Raw genomic sequence first — 17247 nt, 5'->3', positions numbered from 1 at the left:
CTTTCATTTCTATTCAGAGCACTATTGTTTGTTTCCAAACAGCAAATGAAAATGAAAAAAACCCAACACTTTAATCTCTTCTTCCATTCTTGCCTTTTATGCAGAATTTCTTTCCCTTGGGAAAATGGAGATTCAAGAAAAGGAACTGTGGAATTTTTTTTACTTTGATACTTTGTGTTTTTTCCAGATGGGATTCAACTGAAGATAACACTTGAAGTCAACCAATTATTATTTAATGAACTGCATCTTCCTGACCCAGAGGAGGCAGTGACTTTCTTAAAGCAATAAGTTTCTATGATTTTGTTACAGGGTATGTGTTTGTGGTAATCATAACCAATATTTCACTCCATCTCCTGACACTGTTACACAACATTTATTGAAAGCATATTTGATGGTAATGAAGTTTCTATTAACTATGATTAAGTTTCATAAAGCACCTGAAGATAATTTAAGATGTGCAGGAGCAGAAAATGAAACATTTGGTTTAGTACATTAGGAAATGTAATTGATTAAATTATCTCATTTACAATAAGTGCTTTCCATGAGCCATGGAGAGCACACATTTCCTCCGGTTTGCCATTACAGTTTGGTAGGAGATATCAAAGATTTCTCTAGCTTTCATTCTCCCTCTTCCTTCATTTTACTCTCTTTTTGTCCTCTCCCGCCTCTGGAAACCTGTCTCTCCATACAATCATTTGTTGAGCATGTTAAAGTCTTAACAGATATGAAACCAGTCAAAGCCAGGCAACTATGTATAAGGCTATTTAGCAGAACAGGTTGTTTCTTAATTATCTTCATAATTGATTGATTTCACATCAATGATTCACGTAGTCTTAAACTAAGCCCCTATTTTCACTGAACAGCAACAAGCTGTATTTACATAATGTACTTCTAGCCTCACAGTTTAAAGAAACACCATTTAATTCCACTAGGAGCCTCACGCATTAAAATTGACTCCCATTAAGGTTTTATTTTTAATAAACCTGAAATTAAAGCAGTTTGATGGATTCTCTTTTAGGATCCAATAATTAAGAAGGAGGTGCATAGATAAAAATGCAGCAATTGCTCAAGATAAAGTTACAAAATAGATCAATAGTACAGGGCAAAACGAGGATGGTCCCATTAAGAGAAATTTAGAAGGGCATGAAAATGCAAGCCAACCATGGAATGTTTTACAGTTTGCTTTTGATTTTCAATAACCATAGAAATATTTCATGATTGGAAAAAGCACAGGGAAAACGCTCTTATTCAAGGACTCTGTGCAATACAAGCAATAAAACGTAATAAGGATGGTTATGTAGGACACCACAGAACTCCAATGTGTTACAAGGTGAGAAACTGAAGTCCAAGTTCTTCAGCCTGCCAAGAGGGCAGCTATCTAGGAGGATAATTATTCTTCTTTATTATTACTCTTATTGCATTACGTTTGCAACTAAGTTATATATCCTCAATCTGCATGGATATAATGAGTATCAGTGGATGAGATGCATTATGAAAGAATCATTTTGGTTAGAAATCCCTGTGTTTTAACATAGAAGAATACTCTGAACTGTGTTTACTGAACTTCTCTTTATGAAGTCCCATGAAAATTGACCGTCAATTTTACATCTAAAGCCTACTTTATGTATTCCTAAGAATATATACCTTGGGCTGGGATTGCCAAATAGATGACCAAACCTCAGTAAATTTTAAATGGGATTTAAGTACCTAATTCACTTAGACCCATTATAAAATGTGGCCTTTATATCTGGGAGTTTCAAATAAATAATATGCACTTATAGGGAATCATTTCACTGGAAGAATTAAAAGAAATTTTCACACATTCAGACTCTGAACTAGTGCTTCTCAGAAAACAGATTTTTCCCCACAATATAATTAGGTCAAAAATATAATCAAAATGTCTTCACTGAAATTCTAGACATTTGAGGGTGTTTTTGTAAAAAGGGAAACCTGAAAACTCAAAAATTTCATCTGATTGGGCAAAAACTTTCATTTATATAGACATTTTTTATTTGGTCCAGTTTCAACCATAAAACCACAAAAGACCTCAAGAGAGCAATTCTAAGATAAGCATTACTGCAGAAAGGGCCCACGATTTGATTCATAACTGCTGAAGAATAGTCACTTTTTTATATTTAATCTAAAATCTATGATTACTAAGAAGAGGCTTTTGTTAATCCATTTGCCTTTCATACAACTTTGTTTTATTTAGCTCCTAAACAAATAAAGCAGAATGAAAGAGAAAATGAAAATATATATATATATTTACAAGACAAAAAACAACTTACTTTGGGGTTTTATTTCATGAAGAGGTTTTTTATCTAAAAGAGAGAGAGAGAAAGTTGCACTTAATAAATTTACATGGAGTGTATCTTTTTCCCATATCACTTTCTGTCTCGCTCTATAAATGAAATGTTTTCTCCTTGTTTGCTGACTGTTAGGATATAGATATTCAGGCCTGTCTGCAAAGGCCTATACTTTAAGAATTTAGGTGTATTCTTATCACTAAGCTAGTTATAGAGGTATAAAAGAAAGAATCAAAATCACTATCTGTGTAATGGCCTTTTCTTACTGTGACAGGCTAAAGCCTTCAGCTAAGATGTAGTTAGGTAGCCATAAACTGGGAAGTGTATGGTCACATCCTCACATTCCAAACTAGTCACATTGAAATAAGGTGCTATTGGGCTATTAGGAATACAATCCTGTCCTGATATTCTATCACCTCCAAAGAAAGGGAAGAGCCTAGAAGATGTAAAAGGAAACTTAGTTTGATTGCATCCTGCTGGCAAGAACTCACTTATCAATAGTACAGCTGGAAACCTTATGTTGTATAGATGTAGTTGTGAAATCCTGACTTCTGTTAGTTTTGTATGTTTATGCATGGTCTCTGTCTGTTTGTGATTGTTTCTGTGTCCTGTATAATTAATTTTGTTGGGGAAACCAATGAAGGTGGTAGAATAAATTGGTTAAATAACCATGATCAGTATGTTAGGAATTAGGTTAGTTAAATTTCAGTAAAATGATTGTTAAGAAAATAGCTAAGCAAACGCAGGTTTTACTCTAGTTTTGCAGTCAATCAGAGAGGAAGGGAATGGGAACAGGGACTGGGATGGGGGATCGGGATCATTTGTTTGCTAAAGGGGAATGGGAACAGAGGATGGGAACAGGAACAGGGACACAGGCAGGGCTCTGTGGTGTCAGAGATGGGAAGGGGGACACTAGGAAGGAAACTGGAACATGCTTGCTGGAAGTTCACCCCAATAAATCGAATTGTTTGCGCCTTTGCTTCAGGTATGTTGCTACTGTCATCGAGAAGGACCAAGGAAGTAAAAGTGTGAGGAAAAGCCCCCAAACACTGACAATATGAACTTTTTTATGTTGTCCATATATTCCTTCATCATTAAAAGAAGTCTCTTCCAAGGTTTTTTCCAGTCATTTCAGTTCTTTGTTTTAGTTTCTTTGTTACCTCTCTTGGTTATTTTACTTACACACACACACACACACACACACACACACACACACACAACACACACACAACACACTCTCTTCACTACTCTTAACTAACTACTGGCAAGCTCAGATGAAGTTAGTCAAGAATCATCTATATTTCTCAATGTAAAGATGATTAATGAAATTAATAACTAATCGGTTCTCTTTTTTTACATTTTTAATATTTGTTTAGCTATCAAAAGTACATACATGGTTAATATTCATTCTTGTGTGTCTGTATATGCAGCACACAAATAGACAAGCGTGTGTGTGTGTATAAGTATATATTATACTAATCATTCACACAATACATAATAATTAATTTCCTTACAGATTTTAGAAATTACTGTGCTTATTGCCTTGTTATATTAGGAATGGTGCTGGTCTCTCTTTCACACCACACACACACACACACACACACACACACAGAGCAAGCACTGCATTTTAGGACCCACTCCTACTGCCCATATCTCATAGAATTCAGAGAGACTACCTATGTGAGTAACTTTCATTAAAGTATTTTTTTATAATCAGTACATAACTAAATTGTGCAATTCATGGCTGGAAGATATAATTGAGGCCAAGCGCTTAGTAGGATTTTAAAAAGACACATATGACTTGGATGAAATAGAGGTATGGATATAAATCTCTCTCTAGCTTCCTGGCATTGGGAAAACTTTCTCAATAAGTGAGCTACTCCATAATTTTCCATTATAGGGTTTCTTCCTCTGAAGCAACTGGTATTAGCCATCGTCAGAGTCAGGTTAACAGTCTAGATCAGTGGTTCTTAACCTGGGGTGCGAGATGCCCTTTCTGGGGGTGCGAGACATGCCAGATTTTTTTAGAAGATAAATCATCAGAAACACAAATGAAGCACAGGCACGTAAGTACAACTATTTTGTTTCATGAAACCTGTGTATTTATTAACATTATACTTTTTTAATGATTGCTGTAATATACAAACAAAAATATGTTCTCGCACCCCTTAAACCTAGATATATTTTTGAGAACCAAAGGGGTGCAGGCTGCAGTAAAGGTTAAGAACCACTGGTCTAGAAGGACCATTTGAACGCATGACAAAGAAAGGAAACTGGTTGTGAGGTGGTTTCTGTTATTTTTATTGACAATAAAAAGAGTCAGTGCTACAATGGTTAACCAAAACTAGTAAGGGAAGTCCACCATTATTCGTTTTGAAAGTCTCATTTTTATGCCCTGTAATTAAATGCTAACCCCCTATGGCACAGTTTTCCTTTAAAAAGTTTTATGATGGGAAATTGGGTGCATAGATGGTGAATGAACCACAAATCACTGAATTTGAGATGGAAACAAACATTCCCCTCCTGCAAACAAAGATTACAATCTACAGTAGATCTTATTAGAAATAAAATGAGTTCGGTGTTCTCCTCCTGCTAAATGGCAGAACCAGAAGCCATTTGGCCAGATTTAACATGGTTGGCTGGCTGGCTAAGGTATGGAGAAGCAGAATGTTTTGGTGTTTATGATGCACTGGCAAAGGATACTTGTAGTGCATCTGTTTGTAACCTGGCAAACTTTTGTGGGCATTCGGAAAAAAAATCAATGTTTTTTTCCCACGATAAAATATGTAACTTTAAAGCAAATAGATAAAAATAAAACACACACACACACACACAATCAATCCTTCTTGATGGATTCTACATATAAACCCACCAAGGAAACTATACAATCGAGAATAATAGTATGGAATGACCACTGAAATAAGCAACACATGCACAAGAAACTGACAAAAACTTAAGACTGGCTCTAACGAAAGTGATGTCATTTTTGCTTTCACAAGTCAATCTCTGTTTTTCTTAAGCTTAGCAATGCTATGGAAACCTTTTCTAATTAAAACACACACACACACAAAAACAAAACTTCACCCTCATTCTGTTCATGAGGGGAAGGCAATCTGCTATCTAATTTTTAGAAACTGAAAGAAAATGGATGAGTGCATGACTTCTGCACTTGTAATGCCAGCCAGGCATTCCCCATCATGTTGTATCTTTACTAAAAAACTGGTGTCCTTTTAGACAAGAAGATTAGGCACAAATGTAGAAATGAACCTTCATTTAGCTGACACATATTTCATTGATTTGCTGCTCTTGGTCTGAAAGCTTGTTTTAGAGTCACATCTTCACTGGACATTTTTGTACCCCGACAATTAATTTTTTAACTACAACTGTTCTGGTCTCTCCCAACTACCCTATGAAGTTCTTCCTGTAAACTTCTCCTCCTGACCTATCGTGTATGAATTTTGCATTAATATAGGTCTTCATGTCATGTTCCATGACAGACAACAGGTGAAATTTTTGCACTTTGGCTATGACTGACTGGTCTGCAAATATTGCCAAAACGCGCACACACACTGTAAGGTATATTACCACACATATTATGGGGCAACTTGATATGGGTACTTGATGAGACCCCCCAACAGTAAGTATTTAAGAGGAGACTGAACCAAAAATTTATGGGTTTAGTATACAGAAAAATTCTGTGCTACTGAAGTCAAATAGAATAAATGATCAAGAAATTATTTTCCAACATCGTCTTCTATAATACTTATTTATGCAAACATTTAGCACAAAGTAATTTTAACTTTCCAGATGGCTGAAATGGTTAAGCACAATCTGCAATTCATGTGAATTTGAAAAGCAGAAAAAAATACTGTATTGCTGAAGGCAGATTGATCAATCATTTGCCAGACATACTGTAGACTCCAGCAAAGACAGAAGGTGTGTATCGAAATGACACCAAGAATTAGGACTTGATAAGTTCATATGCACTTATATTTAGAATTCCTACTAATATGCCAGCCATGCTCATTCTACACTGCCCTTTCAATTATCAACATTCATACTAGTCAGCATTGTGTAAACCCAGTATTGTGCTCCTAATGGAAAGGGAAAAATGAATTCTGGAATAACACATTTACGTCAAGATCCAAAAAAATGGGTTTAGTTTGGTAAATGTCAAGGGAATTTGAGGAAAAGGGTTAGTTTTGTTCCCCATTTCCAGCACCTATGTTTCTCTTAGGCTGTCTCCCTGACAAAACACCACAAGCAAGCTTCCAAACTTCCCCGGGAGACCTTTTCTAGTGGTGAAATGGAATAGTGGAATAGTTTCCTGCTAATTCAGCCCCATTTTAACCCTACCAGTTTACTGTAATCATTCAGTCTCCCTCCAGGGTTTTCAGACCCCTTAAATAGCTAATATTTAGTCTTGCTGCTCTTACTTATTTTAAATGAGAGCTGTGTGAGCAACAAGTATAGACATCTTCAGAAAACCATATTCACTACTGTTTGTCCCAAGTTTGTGTGTTAACATGGTATGGATTCATTTTTGTGGAGGGAAGGTCCTTAGTCTGTTACTTTATTCCTTGTTCCACCTCAAAGATTTCACTTCCTGGAGAACTGTTGTTTCAGCTGAGAACTGGACTCTCATGACATCTACCTAAAGCCAACTGAGAATCAGATGAGGCTAGGGAGGAAGGATGTATTTAAGGATTGAAAGATGCTTCCTCTATATCAGTCCCAGCACCTGCTGTCTGGGACTGATCCAAGAACCTGAGAGTTGACCCCCATCTGGTCACTGAAATTTTCATTTTATGAATGAAAGTTTGAAAATTCTTTCTAAGGATTAGAACTGTTCCTACCTGGAAAGAACTGCTAGGGGCTATATACTATCTGCAATTTAGGTTTCCAACCTTGCCTTCGTAAGAGTTCATACTTGTTAACCACAGAAATGTTTCATTTCTATTTTTGCCTCATGAAAGGAACAAAGTTAACAAGTTGTGCCTGAGATAAATAACCTCCAAGAGATTAGTTTTCTGAAGCACTGCACTGCATTTCCTTCACAATTCCCTGTGGGATGTAAAGCAGAGCTGGAAAGACATATATTGGAACATGAAGGAAAATAAAAACCAGACGGGATAATTGCATCAACTCCTATTAGCTGAGAAAGCAATTAGGGCCCTAAAAATAATTTGACATAACTATATACATACAGCATGACCCATAAAGGAGTAATGATATCTCAATCCAAGATGAAAGAACAAGACACACTTAATATTTCAGTCTAATTGAACTAACATTTATGGAGATTCAAGTTTGGGAGCAAACACATGCTTCCCGCCACCTTCCATTCCATCAAAACCAGGAGAGCAACCTACTTAAAAAATAAAATACATAATGAGCCAGAGATGATCTCAGCTCCACTGGTATAAACCTGGAATAAATTCTTTTAAATCAGTGGCCTTCAGTCTCCTCTCTCTTACAACAACTTGGCATCATCAACTTTCAGTACAGTTACTCCTTATATAGGATGCTAATACCGAGAACAGACTTGAGCCCAAATTGTTCAATCTCTGATTCAACACCTAGAGACTCATTTCTGACCCTAATGTTGGGTTAGCAATCACTAGTGTGTGCAACAAAAAGAAATGAGCAATTACAGTTTCCTCAGCTCCCTTTTCTCCTTGCAAAAGGTGTAGAAACCATAATCTATACAATGAGAGATTTGCATGTAAATCAACCAACTATAGATATTTTTTCAGGTTAGGCATTAATCAGTGCCAGTCGAGAGTTTAATTCTGATCATTTAAATAATATCACTTTGATTTCAATACGTGTTCCTAATACTCTCTTACTTTAAACTCCTTTTAATTTCAGTAATCTAGTTTGCTTTTCACAATTCGTCCCATATATCCTTTTCAAATAACTAGTTCATTTTCACTGTCCAAGCTGCACTGAACACTATGCTAAATTTCATTTACTTGTGCTCATTCAAATACATGAAATAGAAACAATTCTTATTGTGACTTGCTCCCAACAATCATTTAACAACTCCTCCCCCCAAAAATACCAACAAACAAACCTCCACTCATTCACATATTTTAAAATGATAAAAAATTACTCACATAAGGTTTTTACCACCCAATTTTTCTTTTTAAATAAAGCTTGCATTGAGATTCAAAATTATTTCACAATGCCCCTTTAAGGTTTCTCATTCAAATTCTGTGTGTATACTATTTTACAGACATTATAATTCATAGAATTATAGAGCCATAAGGTTAGAAGGGACCACAAGGGTCATCTAGTTCAAATCCCCTGCCAAGACGCAGGATTTGTTGTGTCTAAACCATCCAAGGCAGATGGCTATCTAGCCTCTTTTTGAAAACTTCCAGTGAAGGAGTTTGGGGCAGTTTGTTCCATTATTCTACTGTTCTTAGAGTTAGGAAGCTTTTTCTGAGATTTAATCTCAATCGGCTACATCGTAGTTTGAATCTATTGCGCCTTTGGTCCTGCCATCTTTTTCATGACAGCCTTTCAAGTATTTGAAAACCACTATCATATCCCCCGTTAATTTCCTCTTTTCCAAACTGAACATACCCCAGTTCCTTCAGCCTTTGCTCCTATGACTTCCATTCCACCCTTTGATCACCTTTGCTGCTCACCTCTGGATCCTTTCCAGGTTCTCTGCATCCTTTCTATATACTGGTGACCAAAATTGGACACAGTAGTTCAATTGAGGCCTAACCAGTGTCAAGTAGAGCGGTACTATCACCTCCCATGACTTGCAGGCTATGCTGCTGCTAATGCAACCCAAAATTACATTTGATTTTTTTTGCAACAGCATTACACTCTTTACTGATGCAAAGTCCTCTCTGCAAAAAAAGATCTGCTTCAGAGGGAGAAGATTTTTGCTATGCTACAAGTGATTTATTCTCAGGCCCACTCTATTTAATTAATTACTTGGTAGAAGAGTTTGTGGTGTTGTTTTCAAGCAAAATAATTATACAAACACTTGAGTGTATAGAGTCAATGTCTCTTTAAATGTTAAGCCACATGGAAGTACTAGAATCCTGTGGGAAAAGGCAAGACAGCCTAAAAATAATTACAGTAAAGTTTGGCAATGCATTTTTTTTTTTTACTGTGATGCAATTAGCCAGATGAGGTAGACATTCTAAAATTATTATTTGTATTTCAGTAGCACCAATGGGGCCCAGGCATGGGCCATGTTCCCATTACGTTAGGCAACCTACACACACAGAACAGGAGGATGGCCCCTGCCCCAGAGAATTTACAAACCAAGTAAAATCAACTAACCAAACACCACACTAAATAAACCAGGTCATTACTGAACAAAGGTTGTTGCCATGTGTCAGCAATTTGGCAACTCATGTGAAAGGAGCTGCTGGGTTCCTTTCCAGTTTTCAGTTAAAACCACCATCAATGACATTAACTGATCCCTTTGCCTGGAGACTGAATGGGCCTGGGATACGAACCTCCTTTTATCTCTGAGAATTAAGAGTTCCTCCTGGTAAGCACTGGCGGCACATTAACAGGGTAGCAGAGTGAATAAGGCAAAACCAGTTAAAGCTGTACCATATCCATTCTGTGCATAAATAGAGAACTTGTGTCTTGCCCAGGGTTGTCAATATGACACCTTTCACTTAAATTTAATAAGAGAAAAAGTAAATACAGTGGCTGTGCTGTACTCTACCGATATCTGTAATCAATGGACTTATTTGTGTCTTGGAGCATAAGTCACTTTTTAAAAAACATTATTGTGTCTTTGTTTCCTGACAAGGAAGATGGATTGGTAACAAGTTCTTTACAGTCGGAAGTTTCTTTGCTTTCAATCACAATTGTGCAATTTCCTCAACTCAGATCTCTGTAAAACCAAACATGCTGATCCCTTCTAAAGGAAATGTGCTCTATCTTCAGGACCCAAAGCTACTGTGTTTGGAGCTGCTGGAACAAGTGGAAAGAGTCAAACTCTCTTTTCTATGAGATTAGATACAATGTACTGTTCCAAATTGCCCACCTCCTAAGAACCTTCTGTTCCTGCTAACAGGACTTACAATCAAGCTCTTCTCTGAAGGTACAGTCCATACAGATTCCAGTATGAATGTCATATTACAGGGTGCAGCAGCAGATGCATATATTACAGCTAAAGGTAGGTCATTAAGAGAAACTGAACTCACAGAGCACATTTTCAGTCAATTAACTGAGGTGCCTAAGTGTGTGAGATTCACTCTGCAGAATCTTATAGACTTCTGTTCTTTGATATGGAAAATATTCCCACTTGAAGTGTGTCTGGTTTTCAGCTGTTCCTAAAATTGAGAACTGGGAAAGTACAGAAGCTAAGCAACAAGTCCAAGTTTATAAGATGTATCACTGCTAGGTCCAGGATAGAATTCAAATATAATATGAGACAGAGTCCCCCTCCCCTAACCATAGAAATGTGTCTGCGGAGAGTCTCTTGTAGCTGAGATCACTGCTTCTACGCAAAGCTCCGCCCAGCTTTACCAGTGCATTTTTTGAAGACATGTTTTTAAAAACTCCTGGAGTCAATATCAAGTATCAGGTGTCATCCTCAGGAGACACTTGGCTGGCATAGACCTAAGTTTCTGTGTTCTTGCAACATCTAAGAGGCACTTGCACCAATATTAAAGTGATAATTCACTTCAGACAGTCATGATAGGGTTCATTGTAATAAAATCTCTTCTGGCAGGGGCATTAAGAGACAAGGCTACGGATTGCACTAGATGGACTGCTCAGAAAGAACTGGAATGTCTAAGAAAGGGGAAATTAACCCTTTGGAAATGGTTGGAAAAGCCAAACAATAGAGACCTGTCAGATAACACACACTATTACTGATATAACAATCCTCAAATGCCCCAGTCAGGATCTGTGCCCCATTGTGCTCGACCCTGTGCAAACCACAAGGAGATTGTATTCTTGCTCTGTGATTATGAAACTACCATAAACAATACAGATAAATTTATCAAGCACTGGTATTTGAGATATGCTCTTCGGAAAAATTTAACCTCCCCTCTGGCAATTAGCTCCTTTCCACACTGTCACGATAACTCTAGGAGGCATCTCTGTCCCTCCATCTTTAATGCATATGTACGTCCTGGGATACTTTGGGCAAGGTACTGGTATTATACTGCAGAGTGTAAGTGGAGGGAATTATCATATGCAGCTTCCTGAAGCGAGAGCGGTTCCCTTTACCTTTCTAGTAAAACTTCAGTAAAAACAGCAGCCACTGGGGACACTTTCTGTGAGAAATATCCCGATACTACTACAGTGATGAGGACCATAGACTAGCTAGCAAGCCACCTTCATGACTGCCATAAACACCGGTACGTACTGCAGTGCACAGTTGTCATAAACAGATAGCTAAGGGTTAATGTTTCTTTCACCTGTAAAGGGTTAACAAAGGGAACCAAACACCTGACCAGAGGACCAATCAGGAAACATGGCATAGCAGGAATTTAATTTATCTGTTTTCCTGAGGATAGTAGATAGTAGTGGAGAAGGCTATTGATCAGGATTCTATTCAGCTTTTTGTAAGGATCAGCCTTGAGATTGATATAGATGCTCATAGTTCTTCCCGCTATGCTAGTAACGTGATGACTCCTCTCCCACGACGCTTGCTTATGTTGCACATCTTCCTCTGTATCATTACAAGTCATTGATTTATGTGTGTCCTACTGAAAATAGACAAGCTGTTACCCTGGTGTGACTGTCAGAGTATGTCTGAGGGCGATACAATGGCTGTAATTGTTGTCTATGTTTCCTACTAGATATTGACCTATAAGAGTTCATAAATGAGAAGGCTAGCATGAATCTCTAAGCTTAATTGCTTAGTTGATATTGGGCTCCAGCCAGAATTTTCTAGGCCTGGCTCCTCGGAGGGAGTCTCCAAACATCACTGGGGGCTTACAGACTCGATCTGAGTATCTTTCAAAGGAAAATTACTTCCTCCTTGTCTTTTTTCCACCTCCACGCTTCCCGAATGCACGCTTTCAAGTCTTGGAACACACACACTGAGAGTAGTATCTCTCCTCTCCACCTCCTTCTGTCCTGAGCTGGTACAGATCACATTTCCGTAGATCGTAACACAAGAGAATTTCTCCTTCCTTCGTTCCTTATGCCTACCCGAGAACTCAAACAGATCTTAAAAAGAAACTTATATACAAGACGAGAAAACACTGATATCGTTCTGTATCACGTTGACATAAGCGGTCAATTGCTTAAGAACAATGTAGATACCACCAACTTATTCAAAAAAGTATACATTTTTACATTTCGACTACACACATGTAAATACAAAAACAAAACCAATTAAAAGCCTGGTGTTTTTCTCTTTGTCTCACAAAACTTTGAACTGCAAGAGTTGAAGCTTGAGATAGAACGTCCCTCTCACTAGCCAGGCGGATAAAAGCACAAGTAATTTCCCTCCTGAGCTTTTAAAAATCCCGGTTTCCTGATTGTCTTCTGGTATGTGTTGGTTCCCTTGTAACCTCTCAGGTTGAAAAACATTACTAGCTATTGTTTAATGAGTAGCGCCCCAATCACGACTAGTGGGAAACAATCAGCTGGTGTGTTTCTCCTAGAACCTTTGACTATATAAACAATTTAATACACATCACGGTTTCGATTTTACATGTATGTAACTACAAGACTGTCTACATGGTTAGGACAATTTTTTACAGAGTTTCTGGGAAAACTCTCGGGGAGATGTACATCAGTCTCTTGTTTAGAAGCTCCTTTGAATGTGTTTGAATTTCATCAAATCATTGGAGAAGGCTACATCATACGAGTTTTGTGTTCCCTTGGCAGAATGAAGCCACCTTAGCGCAGCATTGGTTCTCAGTTTGTTAGCTGAACCGCCCGTCCCAACATTATGGGTAGCTTTTTCAGGCGGTACACAATGCATGAGCATTCTTTCATGTATCTGACAGTGTTTTCCATCTCAGCAGTTTGCTGCTGAGAAACACGATGGATGGAATTGTCGGTCCTTTCCTGCATGAAACTGCTCCTTCGTGACGTCGTGCATCTGTGAATTATAGGATGTTTGTCAAGTGGAGCCAGTTGCACAGGGTCTAGAAGTGAAGCGTCGCTTAAGTTGGTGTAGAGGCTCCTGACACTGATCAGGTCAGTTTAGACTGGATATTTTGCTTGTGTATCTTTTTGGTGTCAGGTGGGTCTCGATCTGGGGCCAGCATTTGCTGATTAGTGTGTACCAATCGCCATGCTAATGTCTGCAAGCTAGAAGGATTGGACCTGTTTCTTTGCTTAGGACAGTGCATTTAATGATAGCATCCACCTTGGCCTGCGTTGGGGTGTTTAGATTCGTTACCACCTCGGGTGTCCAGGATAAGGTCCTCTGTTTTTGGCTATTTGCAGACTGTTTTGAGCACCTTAACGTAGTCCGGACTGCTGATAGCGTTTCTTCAAAGGACATTTTCAGCGATTTTGGATGTACTAGGTATGTTTTCGGCCAGGAGTCTGAAAAATGGTCACATCATCAGTAGTGCGAACTGCAATATTTCCAGTCCTGCTAGATAAAACCATTACGACCTCTGGACGTGGGGGGTGCTTTCCATCCATAAGGAGTTAATTAAATTCTACACCCGATGTAAGCGTGTAGATATGCGACCTTTCCTTGCGTGTTACCTCTAGCGTACTGCCGATACTTTGGTTAAGCATTGTGGATCGAACTGGTCGGCATGTCCCATATTCGTTTCAATAGGTCACGGCGTGGCATTGGGAGTTGTCGGCACGGACGTTACTGCTATTTAGTATACAAGTAGTCAGCAAAGCGTTTTCCCATGCTTGGTTGCGGTACAGAACCAACTGGAGATGCCAGATGCACTGGTAGTTTAATGAGCGTTTTAGTACTCCTGTAGATGTTGGATCTCCCAGCTTGCAGATTGTGTGCGTTGGGAGATATCCGGTGCTGGTAGTGTTCTTAATTGGATTATGGCGATTCCTGTGTCAATGGAGTGGTTATTGCCCGTTCGATCCGTCTGGCAGTGGCTCGAGTGACCAATGGTTGCGAAGCTGGTGCAAGCTCTGTTGTTGCTCGACTGCAGCTGGCTTTCCAGGGTGTGGTTGAGGGGGTCTTGGTTTTTCAACCTTCTTTTTCCGCAACGGCCCCGGTCCTTTCTTTTGCCATATGATGACGTCCGTATGAGGCCATCCGAGTCCTCTGCTCCTGGCTGTAAACGAACCTGTAAGTCTCTTGGATAAAGCCTTGAGGATATATACATCGTGGATCATTTGTGGTTTTAGTGAGGGCAGGGAATTGGGAAATTTATGAGATAGTTAACAGTCCTAGGTTCTTTGACCGCGGTGAGCGCCTCCCATGATTGCTTCCATCTTATGGTCTGTTCGGGCCTTCAAGAACTAACTATAGTCTCTGTCTTTGAGAGACGGTCTCTGGATGTTATGTTATCGTCACCTTTTGCTCTTCCTCGAAGTATTCTCTTTACGATGTTTTCTGTAGCGAGAGGCTAAAAGAAGTGGGGAATGTGTTGTGCGTTGCTAGCAACTCATACAGATGTTAGTTCCTGTGAGATAGCTGTACCTCCCATGTTGCGTTTCACCAAACTGTAATTGCCCCTTACTGCTCATGGCATAACAAGTTCAACGGTGAGAAACCTAAACTGGGATGTGGTCAGCCTGTAAGCAAAGAAGCAACTGCTGCAACAACTTAGGTCCAGTCGTATGGAGTATTCATTTACGAATTACGGATGCATGGGCCCCAAGCTTCCATTAACCTTCCACAGGCATTGGTTTGAAATTGGGTATGGGCGTTTGGCAGCAAGTGTTTCACCTCAATGATTTCCACAGGTTTTCATGGTGTGCCTGCAGGAATTAGACCTGAATCGGGAAGGATATCGGAGGGACACCATACCCGGCCAATTCGTTAGAGGCACTGGCACCGCTGTTAGTCTAGGTGTTACCTAGGCCACTGCTTCTGGCCGTGCGTAAGCAGTCGCACGAAAGTCAAGCGTATGCTTTTCCCCTGTGCGTGTCTTTCGTCATGAAAGGACCAGATATCCACGTACTGCTGAGTGGGGACACCTCAATTATGGTGGGTGGTGGAGTGGGCCTTGACCAGACCTTGAGGACTTGAGCCTACTCTTTGGCAACCTTCACAAGAACGGATCTATATGGGATTTCCGTTGCCATCCCTCCGTAGAAGACTTTCAACCTGCTGTTTCTGTTCACAGCGAAATTGAAGCCGAGTTTATAGTGCATGGTAAGCTTAAGTAGCATTCCCTGATGTACTTTGTTGGAAACACCCAACCGTACTTGTGACAGGCTTTGCATTTTCTGGTGGTCCCCAGAAATGAGATTTTCTTTGTTAAAGTCCTTGATCTATAAAACAAACGGGATCTGTGGGAAAGAGTGAGAGGCGGTGGGTTGCTACCGTGCCGTCCTACCCAAGCTTCTGAAATTCGCTGTATCTGTTCTCTGTCATTCTGGACTGTTCCTTGAATTACACCAGAGAGGCAATCTAGCTTCCCCAGGCTATGCATTCAATCTAGTCAGAACTACACTCAAGAGATTCACCCTTTGTCCGTAGGCTTTTTCCCGCCTGGGACAATGGAAAGTAAGAACATAATTGGGCTTCCCCCACCAGCCTGTCACAGATATACAGGAGCTTGGTCCAAAATTCTTCTACCCTTTTACTCACTGTAGGAATAAGAATCCACAAGTTTTAAAAGAAACTTTATATAAGAAGAAAATACTAGAACCATAATATGCATTAAAGATCAGTACAGGGCTCCTGCTTATAAATAAATTGAGTGACAGTCTGATGTTAAATATAGCCATCCTCGCTATCCCAGCAAATCAACAAGCATGTGTAATACAACCCAAGAATTACAGGGCCTTTACTGTATCCTTTTATTGTTTACTCAAGATGATTTAATAGAATATTTTTGAAGGAGATGAGTTGAAGACAGCTTGTTTACTTCACAGCGAAGGGAACAATCAAAAGCCGAGGTTACTTCATTCCCTCGACTTTAATAAAATCAAGGTCTCTGCTGTCTCTGGTTCAGGTGTTTGTTCCCCTTTGTTCATCCTTTTACAGGGTAAAGAAGATTAACCCTTACTATTTAAATGACAGCACTTAGCGAAGGAAGAAAAGTATGTAATCACTGCGCTACTGGCTTCTTGGATTCTCTTCAACCACGCGGGATCGACCATGTCGTGCTGTCGTACTAGATTGAGCTTAGCGTTTAAGATGAGAAGCTAGCATGAACCATCTAATGGCTTAAGTTACTTAGCTTAGTATATCTGATATCTCGTTGCATCAGCAGAACTCAGGCCTGATCCTCGGGTTCCCGAAACTATCCGCTTGGGGGACCCAGACTTCAGAGCCCTGAGGTTTTACACAATAGGATACTCTGTCTTGTTTCATTCTTTACCCCTCCAGCTTCCCCTTGAAGACACTGCCTGCAAAGTCCTTGACACCGACCACGACGAGTTTAAGTATCTCCCTCCACCCTCGCTTTTCCCTGAGGCCTGTTACGATCCCCTTCTCTATGATCTACACAAAGAGAATTCCTTCCCTTTTCTTAGTACGCAGATGAATCAACAGTATTAAAGGAAACTTTATATAGAAAGAGACAAAAGAAATTAAATAGTCTCTGTATCAAGGTTGGCTTACAGGTCAATTGCTTAAGAAAAGAATGAGAATAAACAGACCTTATTCAAGAAGTATCAATTTTTAAACATTCAGAACTACCAATGTTAACTACAAACAAAACCAATAAAGTGCCTATTGGTTTGGTATAACTTTGTACTACACTGTGGAAACTGATATAGAGCATTGAGTATAGAAAGATCCTCTCATATAGCGCGGAGATGACATGCGAGAAAAACGAGCTCCAAACTAGTCTCACTGGTCTTATAAAAAAAATCCGTGTTT

At 39.2% G+C, this 17247-nt stretch overlaps 1 protein-coding gene across 2 annotated transcripts in view; it reads right to left on the bottom strand.

Moving 5' to 3' along the window:
• The window catches only part of UNC5D (unc-5 netrin receptor D), a 341781-nt gene that overhangs the window by 57767 nt on the left and 266767 nt on the right, over positions 1-17247 (bottom strand). The window contains exon 8 of one of the 2 annotated variants that reach the window (XM_075062773.1): positions 2289-2321. The exons of the other annotated variant lie outside the window; for it this stretch is intronic. Coding sequence (XP_074918874.1) covers positions 2289-2321 — 33 coding nt within the window. The remainder of the gene's footprint in view (positions 1-2288; positions 2322-17247) is intronic. 2 annotated transcript variants of the gene reach the window in all.

Source organism: Chelonoidis abingdonii, chromosome 2 (assembly GCF_003597395.2).
Source record: "Chelonoidis abingdonii isolate Lonesome George chromosome 2, CheloAbing_2.0, whole genome shotgun sequence".
NCBI classification, from domain to species: domain Eukaryota; kingdom Metazoa; phylum Chordata; order Testudines; family Testudinidae; genus Chelonoidis; species Chelonoidis abingdonii.
This window is presented reverse-complemented; position numbering and strand designations above follow the sequence as displayed.